At 39.8% G+C, this 17643-nt stretch overlaps 1 protein-coding gene across 1 annotated transcript in view; it reads right to left on the bottom strand.

Moving 5' to 3' along the window:
- Positions 1-4266: 4266 nt before the first annotated feature.
- SEC62 (SEC62 homolog, preprotein translocation factor) overlaps positions 4267-17643 on the bottom strand; it is a 49048-nt gene continuing 35671 nt past the window's right edge. The window contains exons 5-8 of the mRNA XM_036755019.1: positions 16418-16510; positions 15688-15748; positions 14543-14662; positions 4267-7543 (exon numbers count right to left, since the gene is read on the bottom strand). Of these exons, the coding sequence (XP_036610914.1) occupies positions 7056-7543; positions 14543-14662; positions 15688-15748; positions 16418-16510 (762 nt within the window). The 3' untranslated portion in view covers positions 4267-7055. The remainder of the gene's footprint in view (positions 7544-14542; positions 14663-15687; positions 15749-16417; positions 16511-17643) is intronic.

Below are 17643 nucleotides of genomic sequence, written 5' to 3'. Positions count from 1 at the left end.
GGTCCGGATGACCACTAGAGATACCTTCCAACCACAGAGATCCTGCAATTCTATTTACATAACAGCAGGAGTTATATAAAACTCTAAGGTTTGCAAAGCGATTCACAAGTTACCTCATTTGATAGTTCTACTAATTTAATACATATTATTTTATTTGATCCATCCAAGAACCCCATAAAGTAGGCTAGGCAGGTATTACTGGAATCTTACAAATGAGGAAAGGGAGTCTCACAGAGGTCATGTGACTCTTCCAACATCACAGTCAATAACATGATGTTATATGAACCCAGACTGCAAGTCAAATGAGCTAACTTGTTTGGGAGAGCGGACAACAGTTGTGGGTCATTTACCTGAGAACAAATGACAATCTTGCATTCAGCCAGCCCTCCTGTACAATCTATTAACTGGAAGGCTCCACTCCAGTCCATTGTTCAACTTCATGGAACCCTACAGATTGATTTTTGACAGATTTTAAATTATTTCAAAGAAAGACACATGGCCAGACTCCCTGACAGGAGCAAAATAGCAGCTCTAAGACAGCAAAGGGAAAGGCAAAGACATGTTGTCCTCATTCCTAGTTCCCCATACCCAGAATGCCCTCCCCTCCTCGCTTACCAAACAGACATCTCCTGAAGCCCTCCCTGTCTTTCCTTCCATGTAACTCACTGCCTTCCACTGCCTTTTCCCCACCCTGGGAGCCCTCAGGCTGACACCCCATTTTTCAAGTGTGTAGACTTTATATTCCCAGGGACCATGGTTTTATGCTTTTGTATCATTCTCAGACCTAGCACAGTCCCGCGCACAAATGCATAGCATTTGTGGAATGAATAAAAAGTAGAGTCAGAGACTATTTTTTTTTAACTCAGGGTTTCTTTTGCTTTATGTTTATGATGGAGATTGAGAAGTCTTCTTTGTGAAGTCTGACAATTAACCTAAGACAATTAACCTAATCTGTGGAATAAATAATTCTTGACCACTTGGTTACAGTGACTTGAGTTGAGATGCAATTTAACCCAAAGTCCACGTCCTCAGGTCGGCTGTGACAGACTGTAGAGATGGCTGCCTGGTCATTCAGTTCTATACTACAATTTCTTAGAGACCTACTGACTTTTGTATAGGTTCATGAATTTAAAGCTAGGACCCCAAAGGCCATCCTAACGCACGCTCTCATTTTATAGAGGAAAGTAAGGCTCAGCATCACACTGGTGGTAAATATCGGTGCCTAGGTCTGCTGATTTCAAGGCCAGTTCTCTTTACACCTGCCCAAAGGAGTATGATCTGGAGAGATCTGGACCCTAGCTTCTCAGACTCCAAAGCCCATGCTGTTTCTACTCTATTGTTAGTATCACCATCACTTTTACATACCATTTCCCACTAATTATATATTTGAGACTTACTCAAAAGAAATAACATGCAAAGAAAAAAAAACATTAGAGGCGGCAGTGACTTGTCAGAGTGGAAAAACGCGTTTCGTCTAAGTAGGACGACACAACTTTCATTACTCTAGTTCAGTATGGGGATGAAGCATGGTGCTCATCAAAATCACTGCTACGTGTTCAATACAACTCAGGTCTCTAATTTGGTTCGACACAATTTGCTGGAATGTGATTTTGTCACACTGGCTCATCTTGGGCTGCGACCGATAAGCCTGAAGCCTACAAATTAGCTATTAGACCATCAGACTGTCAAGCGTGAAGAAGTAATGACAGCCCTTCTTAATAATCCCCATTTTGGGAAGGTCAAGGCCATCTCCAATGTAGCGAATCTCTTAGTCGTGGCAGTGATGTGCATTTGAGAAGGATCTGGACAAATCATCAATTTTCTCCAGGTCTTCTCTTATGTTAGTAACTTGAATGCATATTCTGGGAGGCTCAGGAGTTAGCCAGTAAAAAGTGGGTTATAAAAGGTGACCAAGGTGGTGAAGGGCCTAAGCCAAAGATTTGGGTGCATGAATGTCATATGGAAAGGGGAACTGCCAGACTTCAAATCAGGTACACCTGGGTTCAAATTCCACCTGACACTTACTGCGTGGGCCATGGGCACATTATGAGCCTTAATTCCCTCCCCTAAGGCTAATGGGAATAATACCTATAGTGCTTACATCACATCACTGTTGGAAACCACCATATTAATGTCAGCTGTTTATGTCAGGCTTTTCTTGCTTGGACCCCAAGGGAGGAGGAGAAGCAATAAGTAGGTGGAAATTGTGGAAGTACAATTAAGAAAAGTCTCCTAAGAATTCAGACCTGTTCATAAGTAAGAGGGTGACTTCAGGGGAAGGTTGAATAATGCACATACATCATCACCGATTTAGAGCTGGAGGAGAGCTTAGAGATCATTTGGTTCAATCCCTTCTTTTTATAGATAAAGAAAATGAGGCAGTAAGTGGTGGAGGCAGGATTGGAACCAGTCTGTCTGACCCTGAATTTGGCCCTTTCCTACTGTACTGACATGGATGAGGAAGCCTAGCAGGTGCAAGCTGGACTTGGCTACAGCGATTGTGGCTTTACACTTCAAAAGTTGAAGTGTGTTTGGGGACATCAAAGCTGAATGGACTAACTGGACAACAGGGATCTAGGTGGAAGACCCGGCAAATGTCGTTCAAAATTTTGGGATCACAGCATGCATCTTTCCCACATCAATAATCTGTATGTCCTTTTACTGGAGAGTAAGAGGCATGCACCTCGGCACAAGATGAAGACCACCAGCGTCCTAACTTGTTGCCTTGTTTTTTTTTTTTTCAAAGACAATGATATTTTGTTTCACTTTTATGTCTGGCACACATTATCTTGGTTAAAACCCCTGGATCCCACACATACAACCTAGTAAACTTTAATTTTTTTTTTTTAAGTTTTATGGGTAATTTTTTTGCACCAAGCATTTTTTGATAGTGCCCTGACTCTCGCACCCTTCTTCCCCTGGTAACATAAACTAAGCAAAACTAAGATATACAATACTTCAAACATATAGTTCCCACTCCCCTACTGGGAGGAAAGTTGTTCTCCAGGAACACGTTCATTATGTTATCGGAATCGTGCTGCTCTTTAATGTTTTTCTTTACATAGCCTAGTGATGTTATAGCTAATTTGCACTAACTTTGAAGGAACCCCAGGTGTGAAAACCCCACAGAGCAGGCACTTCCACCCTCCCTACCCCTGTCACATGTACTAGCTGACCTTAGTGTGTTTCTGTACTTACACCTGGATATGTGTATTGGTCTTCTTGGAATTCACTTCAAGCAAAACAGCGAGCTAATCTTGTGATGAACTCACACAAGAGGGACTCTTGATGTCCACCAGCTTCCCCATGATGTCCTGATTCAACTTTACGCTTGGAAGACACATCGTCACCAATCATGTGATACAAATGCTAGGCTAGGCTGAGGGTCCCTTTGGTTCTCCTTGGTTAAAAACTCCCTGCAAGGGAGAGGGGAGTTTTTAGGTTCTAAAGATCTTCCAGGCTGAGGTACAGGTCGCCTGTGAAGTGAGTGAGGAGAGAATCTACCAATAAAGCTAAAGTTAGCATTTGTAGGTGTTGTCAGTGAAACTTTGAATGTAAGATCTGCCAGCTGTAACACAGGCACTATTCAATGTGGAAGGGCACTGGTACAGACCATCAAAATTCATGCCTACTTTCCGATAGGCTCTGAGCGAGTCTGATTTCCTCCAACTGCAGGAGTTTGCTAGAGGAAATGATCCGGGCTGCACCCTGGAGGGTTACCCCAGGACCTGGGACAGCGGGATGGGGCCTCCCACTATTAGCGCCTTCTAAGGCAAGCTCAGTGATCAGATGCTGTACAAGGAATATTCTTGGCGGGTGGGTGGGTGGGTAAAGTTCCGCTCTTGCCAAAGGCTCCCTTTTCTTTGGCCAGAGAGTTTACTTAGGGCTAGGATCCTTCCTGAACCTGAGGACTAACACAGCAGTTGAACAGGGACAGGTAAAAATATGGCTCACTTATTGTACACAGGCAGGACTTGATTGTGGATATACTTTCTGATTGTACTGGTGAAGGAGAAATATTTATAATTTGGTATTGAACTCTCTGCTGCCAAAAAAGCTGTCGCTGTACCTAGTAGTGTCTTGTTAGTGGAATTTCTTTAGTTTTCTCTTGCTAATACTTCCTATTTTAAGCACAGTTTGCGCAAGGAAATGTGATTTACAAAACATAAGAAATTTTTACTAAAAATAAAGTCATCAGTAAAAGCTGATGTAGACATCAGTTAGATTTCTTAGATGAATGTAAGAAAGAAAATAAAACCACTGAAACCCATCACCACTGCTTAATTTTATTGCAATGAAATTTTAATATAGTAACTGTCTGAGTAGTATGCCACTAAATATAAATTATTCCAATTATTAAAGTTGTCCAAACAGAGACAGGCATTGTGTTTGGAAATTAGAAGTCAAATCGGTGGGAGGGAAAAGGAAAAAAAAAACCAATATATTAAGTACATTGATTTTAGGATTATTTGCACAATAAGCATATTCATTATTGTCTTAAGTGTCTTCATTATCTGGATCCTCCCTTGGTTTAAAGTTCAATTCTAGATACATCACTGGCACCCATTCCAAAATAAACTCAATTTTTCTGTGATCTCAGTTGCATTTTTAAAACCCATCAGTCCAACCTTCAAGTTGAAGAGACTATGGGAAGCAATCTTTAGTGGTAATAGAGCTAGGTTATTTATTTTTTGGCCCATAAGGATAACCACCTATTCTTCAGCAGGGTGAAATATTGACAGCCCTTTGATTTTCAAGTACTCACTCCTTTAAAATATATGGTCTTTGAACAGGAATAGACACTGAGCTGTAGCCCCTAAGGGCACTTTCTACGGTTAGATCCATAGAGATTGTTTTCCAGTGGTCATCGAATATTCGTAAAACCAGGTATTAGTTTACTCTAAGAATCCACAAACACTAACAAAGTTCAAATTTTCCTAGCTGCTACTCCCCAAAAGGTTTTTGAAGACTAGACACAACACAGATATTACAAATAGCTACAGGACAAAGTTACAGTTTGAAGTGCCTGTGTATTTATTAGTGATAAGGATTACCTAATAGTTCGTAGTTTTTGAGAAATAACATCATGTTAGTATCATTTTTATACCCAAATACAGGTTACTGATATTAGTGCCTACCTCAGAATCAGACAAAATCTGAGGTGCATGAGTAGAATGTTATATCTAATTCTTATTGCCAATGATTCATCTGGGAATTATTGGAAGCAAGACAGAATTGCTGTCTGTGTTTGAGAGTAATTATCAGAGTTGTGGCCGATTTTGGAGAGCGCATACCAGGCAGCTGAAATTGTACCTAACCAAAGAAGTGAGAAACTGAGCTCCATAAAAGTCAACAGCAAGAAAACACTCAGGCACTAAAATCAATCAACATTTGCCAGGGGGAATGTTCTCAAAATAACTGACAGCAGCATCAACAGAGATGCATTAAATAGATCAGATGCCATGTTTCTGCTCACATAAAAGGAATATTATTAGGATGAAGCAATCAGACCACATTTGTGAAATGTTTACCAACATACACAAAAATGTATATTTGCACAATTAGGAAAACATTTAACACCTTCAGTTATAATACTTGAATGGAAGGTAACTAAAGAATAAAAATAAAGGTCTGTAAATAAACAATTCCAATTGCAAAGCAGTAATAAGTATAACTTCTCACAGCGGCTTGGGGAAAGAATCAAACCTGTTTTCATTATTTCAACTTCAGAGGAATGATGTCAAGTCTCTTAAATGTTTACATAACTAAACACATTATCCAAAAAACGGTAAATAAGGATGAGACAAAAGCAGAAACCAAAATTCAAACTGCTCCAAAATAGCAATCAATTAGAGCCCACTGACTGTCATATGGTCATTTGAATGTTCTTTATTTTAATTGGTACTTTAAAACAGTAAATTCTCTTTCACAGCAGTGCCTCCTAATTTGATAATACAGTACTCCAGTTTCTGAATGTAGAAATTTAAGATAAATCAATGAACACAAAGGCGTGCAAAACAGCTGCTGTAGGTCTGCTCAAACACATGGAATGTTGGCACCAAGCTGCAGCTGCTGTGGAGAGATCGATACACCACACATACTCACCACACCCACACACACACCCACACTCACACCCACACACCCACACCCACACACACAGATGTTCTGTGGGGTATCAAGACTTGCGTTTCTCTAAAAACATACCTTTAAATGGTCTTAATTTTGTACAAATTGAAGTGCTGAGAAAATGTCTAAATAAGAAGTAACAATTAAAATAAAAGGTTTGTTTTATTTGTAAATTATGTACAGAATGCTTTCTCATATTATGATCGGGGAAATGGATGGGAAGGGAAAGAACAGCCACCATTTTCCAATCTATGCTGTTCCCTTTCCTTTGCTGGAGAAAAACCATTCCTCTCTCAACCAGATGTACAAATGATTTTGGATTTCCTAAGTTGGTAGTTGAAGGACAGATTTGGGAGCTAAACAAATCGTATTGCATCATTACTGACTGGCCTATCTTAAACAAATAACTGCTAACTCTGAATTCTAAAGAAATTTTTGGTACAATTTTATGAAAATTAAGAAATACAGCTTATGTTTCAAGAGCCATGAGTTATGTGTTCATTTCATCCTAAAGCAATTCATAAATAGCTACCTAACTGCATCACCTGAAATTTTGGTCTTTCACTTTCATCTCTTCTGCCATGTCTAACAGTAAGAAGCTCTACAGCGCTCAAAAATGGCATTATTCTAAATGCCACTGAGGAAACTACATCTTTAACAACTATCAAAAAGAAATAAAAGCTACTTACTGCCAGAATATTTGTAAAATGGATAAAATTGTTAAATATGTGGTATTAGTGACTTAAGATTGTACCAAAAAAAAGTTAGTAGTCTATAAAATAAAAAACTGAATAGAATTGCCTGGACATCAACTAGATCTCAGCAAATTGATTTAAAGACTACCCCAAATGCTATACATATGTTTTGGTGAAAAGTCAACATAGAAAATCCAACCACTTGCACACATTCAGTCCCCAAACAAAGCATGTCTATGATTTTTCAGATGAAGGTCTGCTCGTTTCTTCTTCTTCCTCCTCCTCCTCCTCCTCCTCCTCCTCCTCTTCTTCACAATCTCCATCTGTCTGCTGTTCAAGCTCCTCTTTTGTTATCATCTCAAAATCATTGCCATTCCCACTGCTGTGCTGGGACCGGTCGTCCTCCCGCCGGTCACTGTCTGTGTCCGAGTGCCGCTCTCCCCCAGAGCCCTCTGCTCCATTATTTCCTAGAGTTCCTAGTTTCCCATCATCGTCTTCCTTTTTCTCACTATCTGATTTTTCCTCACTGTCTGATTTCTGTGGTTTTTTGGCCTCAGATTTCTCATCTTTCTTTAAGTCCGCTTTTGGTCCTTTGTACTCATGTGTGTAGAGAGGCCTGAAGGAGTCAATGAAGCCCACGTCGGCAGTCAGATTCGGTAGGAACCAGAAATGGTGTCTTCCTCCAGTAATGAGCCAAATGATAAGGAACAGTATGCAGCGAGCTGTGAGGAGAAAAATCCCCCAAGTTTAATGTTTCAAGCTCTCATGCTGTCACCTCGGTTTGATGTGAAAAAATGACGGATGACCCCTCCCCCACCAAACACACCATGCGGCAAGAGTACTCATGGACACCAAAGGGCCTCAGCAGCATTTCACTCTGCTCTGAGTCTGAGGGCACAATGGCTGAACAATGTCATCTGAAGAGCTACTGCCGTCAGGCAACATTTAGAAATTTGAGAGCACTAACAATGAGATTCTTGGATTAAAAACCAATTAAATTAGTAGGATGAACAGATCGTGCAAAGAATAACCTTTTTAAAGAGTCTGCACTGCTCTTTATCTTGCACCCCAATGTCTAGGTGGCTTCCACCTTCAAGTCATTTCTATTTCAAAGTATGACATCCCTGAATGTTATCATCAAAACAAAACTTTCCTGGTGAAAATCAATGTTCATATTCTAGGTAATTGCATTTCTGCTGCTTTCCTCTTCTGGTAGCTAAGTTTTTACCTTTCTAAATTTTTCAACACAATAGTTTACTGGCCTTAAGCAAAATGACACTATTCAAGAAAGATGAGTCAAATCCCTTGAATGATTTCCAATTCTCCACATTGGGATATCATTTTCAATTTTGAATACTCCATCCTTACACTGCACTGTAAGGCTTATAAAGCACTTCCTTTACAACTACCTTGTGGTATAAAACACAAATTATTACCTTTCTTATTAGAAAACCAAGGGAACCAAGACGGAGAAGTTAAATGACTTACTTGCCCAGAGTCAAACAGATGGTCTTAGAGCTGGGGTTCAAACCTGTATCTCCTGACTCTACACCTGGTTCTCTACTTTCCAATGATTTTGCCTTTCACACATAGACGCTAACTTCCCCTCATTCCCTCTCTCTGTCTTCCTCCCTCTCTTTCCTACTTGCTCCCTTAAGATACAAACAGACACACATTTTCTACTTCGAAGACCCAGGATTCCATCAGCATGGGTACTCTAGCACAGATTTCAACTCCTTATGACTTACTAAGCAGGTCTTTCACATGTGCTATGGCTGAAAGGTTTGGATGAAAAAGCTTCTACAAGCTCAGCTGGACTGGCCCTCGGGCAGCTGATACTGGTGCTTCCCCAGGCCCTCTCCCCTTCCTTTTCTCTAAGAGCTCCCACCCAAGCTTAAGTCTATTATTAGTGCAGGCTTTGAAGAACCAGTATCCTTCCCTCAATATAGTAATTTTACATCAAGTGTTCATGTTCCCTCATCATTTTCTGTTATAGCAAAGTACGTATCAAGAGCCAAAATAAATAGGTGAATGTTGGAAGACTACCTGACTACGACAGATTAGTTTTATAGGCAACTGTACTACTATTACATAAACCCTGAAAAAAGCTCTTTTACAGGCTTACCTTTAATATACTTTGGATGAATAACCAAAGGGAGTAATACAGCTGACTTCACTTCACAAGTTAAGTATTCACAGGCTGGTCAGAAGTACTTTTTTCCTTTTCCACATAAGCACAGCTTCATTTTTTGAGGCCTTGTATATTATTTGTAAGAGGTGGTGATAGTAGGAAATGGGAGAGGCCAATGTGTACTCAATCTGTTTTTGAGAGGAAATCCCATCGATGGAATGCAGAAGAATGAGGGACTTCTAAAAACTGCACACTCTTCTCATCTCCTGCCTAAACTATCCCTCTAAGACAGAGATATCATGAATGCGATTCTAGAACAATTTCAAAGTGATCCGAATGAAAAGTGAAAATCATGCCTTGCCTCTACATTCAGGACAAACTGACTTTTTCTGTATCAGCCTGCCTCCAATTCAATTCACCAATCTTTATAATTCATGCAAGCCAATGTTTCCACCTTATCTCTGCTTTTTTAAATCCTCAGGTACTGGTCATCCCTTGGTATACTTTGTAAAATTTTGCCGACATGATATCAGAATACCCTTTTTAAAATAGGGAAGAGTTATGGAGAAAACTATAACTGAATGCTTCTCCACTGAAGCTGATACCACATTTTAGGAAACTAAAGGATACTATATAAATGGTAGCTATTATCATTACTCTTATTATTTGAAATGACATTACACATATAATGGACACATTTTGACTCCTATGAAATAAACTCAAACCTGATGCACTAGTAGGACAATGTGTTGTCTATTTCCTAGAAGGAGACCCAGCCAAGTTCTCAATTTTATAAATAGGTTGTGATCTCCAGGGTGAAGATCTGTTTGGAACACAAAACATCTTTTGCCACAGAAAAAATGATAAAACTTGTTGTTCAAGCTCACCTACAGATGCCTCTTTAATTCATAAGGTACCTGAGATATGGCATTTACAAAGATAAATGGTATTAAGTAACCAGTGTTATTAAAATAATAATTAAACAAAACAAACAATAAAATTAGCATTGCTTTTATTTGAATCCTGGTATGTAAGGAAAAGCAGGCTTAAAAGAGGGTAAGAAAATAGATGGAGTCTGTTGTGGGACATCTGAAGGGGACTTCTGGACACTTTCAAGGACTTGGGAAGCTGATGGCCCTGGGACTTGACGATGCCTTATTTTACAGAAGTTAGGGCTTTCCTTTTCTTGGCATTGCTGTCTCCCTAGAACTTTTCTTCTAATTTGCAGTCTTAGTTAGGGTGGGGGCGAGGAGGGAGGGAGGTTGGTCACATATGTAATAAGGAGTGAGACAGAGAGAAAAGACTTTCTCCTGAGGCAAATGAGCAAGAATTGGGGGAGAGATGGAAGTAAGAGGGTTACCAAAAGGTGTGTCTCAGAGTGGAAAAGTTGCTTGAGGTAAAAATTAACTGGGCTATGAGCACTCCAGGAGAAGAAAAGGGGGCAGCTCACCATCAATACATGAGCAGTCTCACTTCTCTTTAAAGTCTGAGACGATGTCCTTTGGGACACAAACTTCTCCAGGGGGCAGACCTTTGCCCTTTTGGGCTTTACATCTTTAAGCAACTGATGATACCTTTTTTTCCCTCCCCCACAACCAATTCAGCTTTAAACACCATCACTCAATGTGGAAAAACCTGTCCCTAGAACATGCTCTGTAAACCAAAGTCCTGAAGTATGAGGAGCCCTCAACTCTCAATCTCTACAAATTCACTACTCAGTCTTAATCCCGTCGAGCCTCATCCAGACCACAGCTTAATCTTCTGCCCACAATCAAATAATTAGGGCTGTGCTCCCTCTTTTCTAATCATTCCCACCACCTCCAGGTAATGTGAATCAAAGACTGGTCTCCTTAGGCCTTCACCATCAGGCACACACTCCAAGCTATAAGGATACAAGGGTAACCTAAGCTAAATCTAATTAAATTCCCTGGACCCAGAAGCTCCTGGTGATTAGGGCTCATGCCATCACTATCCATCCACCCACAACTCAGGGAAGAAAGCTTCTCTCGCTGCCCTATCAATTTTGGGCCAAATCCCAACTCAGCCTGAAGTCGAACCACCTCAGAGTGGGCACTACCAGCTGTGAAAGTGTCAAGACTAACCCCTCTCAACTGGTTGGTCTTGGGATGGGCCTTCTGCTCCTTAGTTAGCTCTTAGCATTTAAAGCCCTTTACTGTTTAGCTTCAGTCCAACTATCTAGTTTTATTTTTATACTGATCCCCTTAGAAACTCTACATTCAGGCCAAATTGATCTGCCTGCTTCCAATTCAATTCACCAAATCTTCTGAATTCATGCAGGCCAATTGGTTTTACTAGAACATGTTCCCATCTTATAGATGCCATCTTCCCCATGAAAAGCTGAAAGTTGATGAAAGTTCTTTTCTTCTTATGAAATTCTACCTTGTAGCAAACTTGTCCGAATCAGACTAAAAGCTCCTTAAGGGCAGGGTCTACTGTTTTTCATTTTTTAATTTTAATTCCTGGCACAGAGATTATATTTAATGTTTGTAGAATTTGTTGCTTCAATGAGATCTGATTCTTTACCTCCTCCCACCCAAACTCTCAATAGTCCTGGGTTATCAAAGAATACAAATCAAGTCTAAATTCCTTACTCTGAAATTTTGCCCTTTACAATTTGACAATTACGCTTCTAGTTTTACCTGCAATTCTTTATACATCTTAGGCCTTTACTAACTGGAAAACTTAAAATTCACTAAAGATCTCCAGTTCTGTGTTTTATTCATGCTAGCCCTTCTACTGGTAATATCCTTCCCTTAGCTTCACCTAATTATTATCCATTATTAAAGGCCCAGCTTAAATTGTTTGTGAAGCCTTCCCTGAACCACCCAGAAGTAATTTCTCACTCTGATAAACTCTCATAGAACTTTGCTTGTACTTACGCCTCTAGGTCATATTTTCATCAGAATGTAAGCTCAGTGAGGACAGACCCCACGTATATTTCATCTTCAAATTCCTCCTATTTCCTAGCACTGTGACTCGGCACCCAGTGGTTGAGTAATAAGAATGAACTGAATGAAGAATGTGTAAGACAGCTACCACAGGTCACATCATGGCATACCCCAAAACTGAATGCAAACAAAGCATGTATAGTTCTGGGTCAAATCAGGAGAAGGAAAAAAAAATTCTTAGAGAATATGTTATAATTTAGTTTCTGGAAATTTTACAAAACTGTTACAGTGGCAATGAATGCTCCTGGCAACAGTAAAAACCTAGGCAACTTTAACAAAATGCTTACCAATGAAAAAAGAATCTAACAACAAGGAAAGCAAGGCAAAGTAAAAAACAAATGAGAAGAAGTCAGGTGATATGAGTCAAGACTCTAGTCTGACACCACTTAATTGTACGACCTCTCTGGGCCTGTTTCTTCATCTGTGAAATGAAGAGGTTGGACCAGATGACCCCTAAGGTCCTAACTGTAACTCTATGATACCATACCTTCCACTTACATTTTCCACTACCATTTCCTTGTCAGAGTAAAATATTCAAGAAAATTTAAATCATACACACTCCTGTTCTTGCAGACAATTATCCAAGCTCAGACCTCACTTCCTTCTCTTAAAAATCTTAACGCTATTCTTAACTCAACCATACAGCACCCTTCATCACCTCCACAGTGTTGCTGAATGCATATTAACATACAAAATCAGAGTACTGCATCTCCATTAGGTTATGGCACTGTTCCATGGCAATCCGTGTACTCTTCTCTGGGAACTATGACCCACCTATAATGCCCTTTCCCAAGCTCCTGCAGTATGTGAACATGCCTGTTTTACAAAGGAAACTCAGGCCATCAGTCATAAGCTCTGTCATCTCCCAGCCCCTTCTTCAGAACCCTGGTCTCTCTTCACTCATCTTCTCATTTGTTCCCGTCTCCAAGGAAGAGGAAGCACTTTTCCCCTTGTCAAAACAAATCCTGTTCCATGTGCTCTTGATCCTATGTCCTCCTGTCTTTCAACAGCTGCCTCTCCAATCTTCAATCCCATGTTCAATAATGGCTCATTCCCCACTGTCTACAAACATGCCTGAATCTCCATCCTTTAAAAAATCTTCACTTGATCCTGCTCTGCCCAAGTCATCTCCTCTTCTCAGCCCTTTACAGCTAAAGGCCAAGGAAAAAGGTGCCTACACTTCTTGCCTGACTGATCCCCTCCCACACACTTCCTGACTGCTTGCAATCAAAGTTCTTAACCCACCAGACTAAAAGGGCTCCCTCCCAAGCCACCAACAAACTCTTAATTCCTAGCTCTGAAGGCCTCTTCTCAGTCATCATTCTTCCTAATTCTTGGCAGCTTCCACTACTGCTAATCATCCCTTCTCCTGGACACTCTTGCTTACCTTGGCTTTCCTCTCTGATGGGGCCTTCACAGAACTTCATCAATTTCCTGTCTCTAATACTCCGTCCTTTGTCTCCCTTCGCTTCCCTACCCCCACATCTCCAATTTGCACTTCTTCCAAGCTTTCTCACTTCCGGGCTGGGCACTATCCAGTTTCTCACACTCATAACTACCAACAAATGAAGTATGGCCCATTCCCTACCTCCCTCCACATTCAGTAAGTGGCTGAGTGTTGTTGATTCTACACTGAAACAGCCCTCATGTCCACCCCCTTCTCTCCACTCACATAGCCACTACCTTAATTCAGGCTCTCATCCCTTCTCACCCATATAACTCTAACGGCCTCCTATAAATCTCCGTTTCCAGTCTCTAACCATCCAATCTGTCCTCCGAACAGCTGCCAAAATCATCTGTAAGGCAAAGGTCTGAATCTATCACTGGCTCAAGGACAAACCATAAACTCATCACCCTAACGTTTTTGGCTTTCTTTAATTTGAATACAAATTACTTGACTTTCCAGTCTTATTTCACATTACAACTAGTCACACATGGCCTAATCCTGTCAAATCTGACTGTGAGACGTTCTCTACAGTCGATACTGCATCACCTGTATTTGCCAACTGCTTTCTGTTTACTTCTTTACACACTACACTCTCCCTTTAGAATGTAAGTTCCTCACTCAACATGCACTTATTAAAGGTCTATTGTGTGCCAGGCACTGGCATGATGGAAAGGCTGCTGGACTTGAAGTCAGAAGGCTCTGCCACTTACTGCCTGTGTGACCCGGGGCAGTCACTGAACCTGGCTGAGTGTTAATGTCCTTCTTTGTAAAATGAGGGTGTTGGATGAAATGACTTCTACAGTGCTCATCCAGCTCCAAATAGAGGCTCCTACAGGAACTAGTTAAAGAAACTAGGTTAAAGCAAGTTTTTTCATATTTGCCCAAATTTAGTCAGGCACACATCAATGGCTTTTTAAAGGGATGTGGGTTGGTTGTTTTTTTTTGGGGGGGGGGACAGGACTTGGGGGGAAGTAATCAACTTTGGAATCTGACCAAAATAAACAGTGAAATCAATGTTTGTCCGTTTCTAGATTTTCCCCGAACGCTTAGATATTAGTGACCTCTGATTAAGCCCAGAATTACTGCCTTCCAACCAAAATAAGATCTCGGAGTTTAGTTTTGAACTGTTGAATACCCCCTCACTGAACTCATTTTTACTGCAGAGAATACTTACCAATAGCAAGCAGAAGAATGCTGGCTACAAAGCAGCCTGCTCCTACACTGAGGTAATAAACACCCACTCGCATTTCTGCAGGCCACAGAGGGAAGAGGGTCGCAGCTATGACTGCAATCACTGGAACAAGAATGCACAAAGATGTTTAACTAATTTTTGGATTCAAACTGAACTGGCTTATAAACCATGACTTAACAAAGAAAGGCTGTAATACTATTATCTACAGTGTTGGTGGGGGAAGAAGCTTTAAAATATTTCATGTTCTATTTATTAACCGACTTGATATATAAACTTAAGATTCAACCAACGGTTAAGTACTTAGGGTACAAGTCTAACTTCAGGTTTGGTGGAAGAAGTCGCAGACAAAATTCAGACATTTTCTTTTGACATCTTCAATCTCCACCTGACATAACATGGGACACTGCTCTTTTCTCTTTCTAAAAGGGATGAAAATGCAGATACCCATCAATCTAAATATGACCCCTTCACTAAGGGTTACATGATTTTTAAGCAAGCAAAACCACCACAAACCCTGGTTTGACAATTTATACATAGATTTTCTCAAAAATCACAGTAACATTTATCAGATAACTTGAAACAAAATCAAAATTTCTAATCTCAGAACTAACCCCCAAATAGAAACACATGATTATTGAAAAAGAAAAAGGAATTAAAATTGAAATGGTAAAAGTAGAAACAACTAATCACTGTAGAGTATCCTTAATAATTTCTTCTCTTCTTTCTTCTGGAATATCATTCTTGCGGCTCTGAGGAGAGCGGAGAAGAGCCTGCTTTTTTGAAAGTTTGCTTACTTCTTTTTACACGTTAAAAATTTTGGAAAGTGACCAAGATCAGTTGTTTGGGGAATGGATGCTCTGTGGTAGAGTGGATTTTTGGTCATCAATAACTTAAGGCTAAAAGACTTAAACTGATTTAGTATTTCAGAATTTAAGAAAACACTTTCCCTCCCTTGGGTTCATCATCTGAACAGGGATTCAGACAATATAAGTCTATGTCAGCATAATTTTAAAAGGCTCATCTTCAGATAAGATTCCCAGTAAGAAATCCAGAAGGAAGAACCAACTATCCCAGCTATTTCCTCCCCATCTCCTTAAGGCCATACTGAAAACTTTTCATTCACTTACCAAGAATTAGTCCCATGGCAAATGTTTTAAAGTGGACAGGGTCATAGATCCATACATACACCTAGAGGAAGAAACAGTTTAATGTTTCCATAAAACAATGGAAAGTTAGAGATCTGTTCTTGTAATTTAGATGGTTGTGTATATTAGGAGAGTTATATATCATTTTGGAATTCAGAGCAAGGATCCAAATTTAATTAAATACTTCAAAACAATGTTAGAATGTTACATGTATCTGTGGAATATAAAAATGTACCCTAAAAGTAAATGGTTAACCTGGTGGTAATTTTTGCTATTAGTAAATAAAATGTTTTTGTTTGTTTTGGGTTTTTTTTTTTTTGGAGGGGGGGGAAGGCAGGGCAATTGGGGTTATGTGACTTGCCCAAGGTCACACAGCTAATAAGTGTGTCAAGTGTCTGAGGCTGGATTTGAACTCAGGTCCTCCTGACTCCAGGGCCAATGCTCTACTCACTGTGCCACCTGGCTGCCCCCTCTTAATAAGCAAATTATACTGGATAACTTTAAGTTCTAAACAATTTGCTTAACCCTTTTCACAGTGTGGCCAATGACTGAGATGTAAGGTAACATGAATGTAAGCAGACTGAATTATTCAGATATGTGACTGACCATCTAAAGAAGATCATCGTATTTCTAATCTTTATGATTGCTTCATTCCCATCTCATGATTTCTACTGATAATCACAATTTCAATTTCTAGGCTGGATATGCTAACCTCATTTCCATCCAGGAACACTTGATCTTCATGTGGTTCAAGTTTGAATTTTTTCTTGGCTTCTTTCTTTTTGGGTGTTCCTGGTGTTTCTTCCTACAAAAATGTGTACAAATACACACACACACACACACACACACACACACACAAACACACACGAGTTAAACAGGGTGAAAAATCATTTAAAAATGTATAATTCCATTTCAAATGAAATTAAAACATTCACCAAACTAGTAATTTTCAATGCCATGTTGGCTATACCTCTTACATTATGTTAAGGAACTAAAATCTCTTAAAACTCAAAGAAAACAAAAACCACAAAAAACTAAAACTAAAAACCAACCCTTGACTTATTCAAAATACCTGTATAACATGGGACACTTCCTTGGTATTGTATGCTTAAAAAAAACCAAAACACACCACAACACACACACACACACACACACAGCTGATACAATTAAAAAAGAAACTTGATAAATATTGCAAAAGATAATGAAATGACTGACATGAGATGACCAATAATAAAGTACATTTGAACAGTTTATCATTATAAGCTATTTTTCATCCATGACTTCATTCAATCCTTAGTTCTGTACCAGTAGTTGAGTATGTATTATCTCCATCCTCCAGAGAAGAAAACTAAAGCTTAAAGAGCTTGCCACATAAAGTACAGGCCAGGGCCCAGATTCACACTCAGATCTCCCCTACACAGTTTCTTGTCTGTACTGTAACTATTGGGGTTGGGGGAATGGGAAGAAAAGAGGGTAGGGGTTAAATCACAGAATGTTACTGTTGAAAATAATCTTAGAGATTATTTAGTCCAAAACCTCACTTTACAGAGGAAGAAACAAAGATCCAGAAGTTAAATGACTTGTCCAAAGGTCCAGAGCTAGTTTGTAATGAACTTCCATGTTCAAGAACTTGACAATTCTTTTAGCCAAACACAATTTTTTATCATTCCATTTCTCCCTCTACCTTATTCCTACGCAACCAATTCTCAACCCTCACTGTGAATGCCCTCAGTCCTGTCCCAGGCAATCATCATCACTAGCTATACTCTCCATCCTTTCCAAGGTTAATCCTTGGGTGAACCAGTTCAACTTTGACACTATCTGCCAGTCAAAAATCCCTTGCTCCCTTGTCCTAGTGCCACTGATGCCTTGCTAAATTCATGACCTACCATGAATTACACTCCTTCTATCTGCCTCATCTTCACCTATTCATGTGCT

Source organism: Trichosurus vulpecula, chromosome 4, assembly GCF_011100635.1.
Source record: "Trichosurus vulpecula isolate mTriVul1 chromosome 4, mTriVul1.pri, whole genome shotgun sequence".
Classification (NCBI taxonomy): Eukaryota; Metazoa; Chordata; class Mammalia; order Diprotodontia; family Phalangeridae; genus Trichosurus; species Trichosurus vulpecula.
Note: the sequence above shows the minus strand (reverse complement) of the source record. Positions and strands in the feature narration are given on the sequence as shown.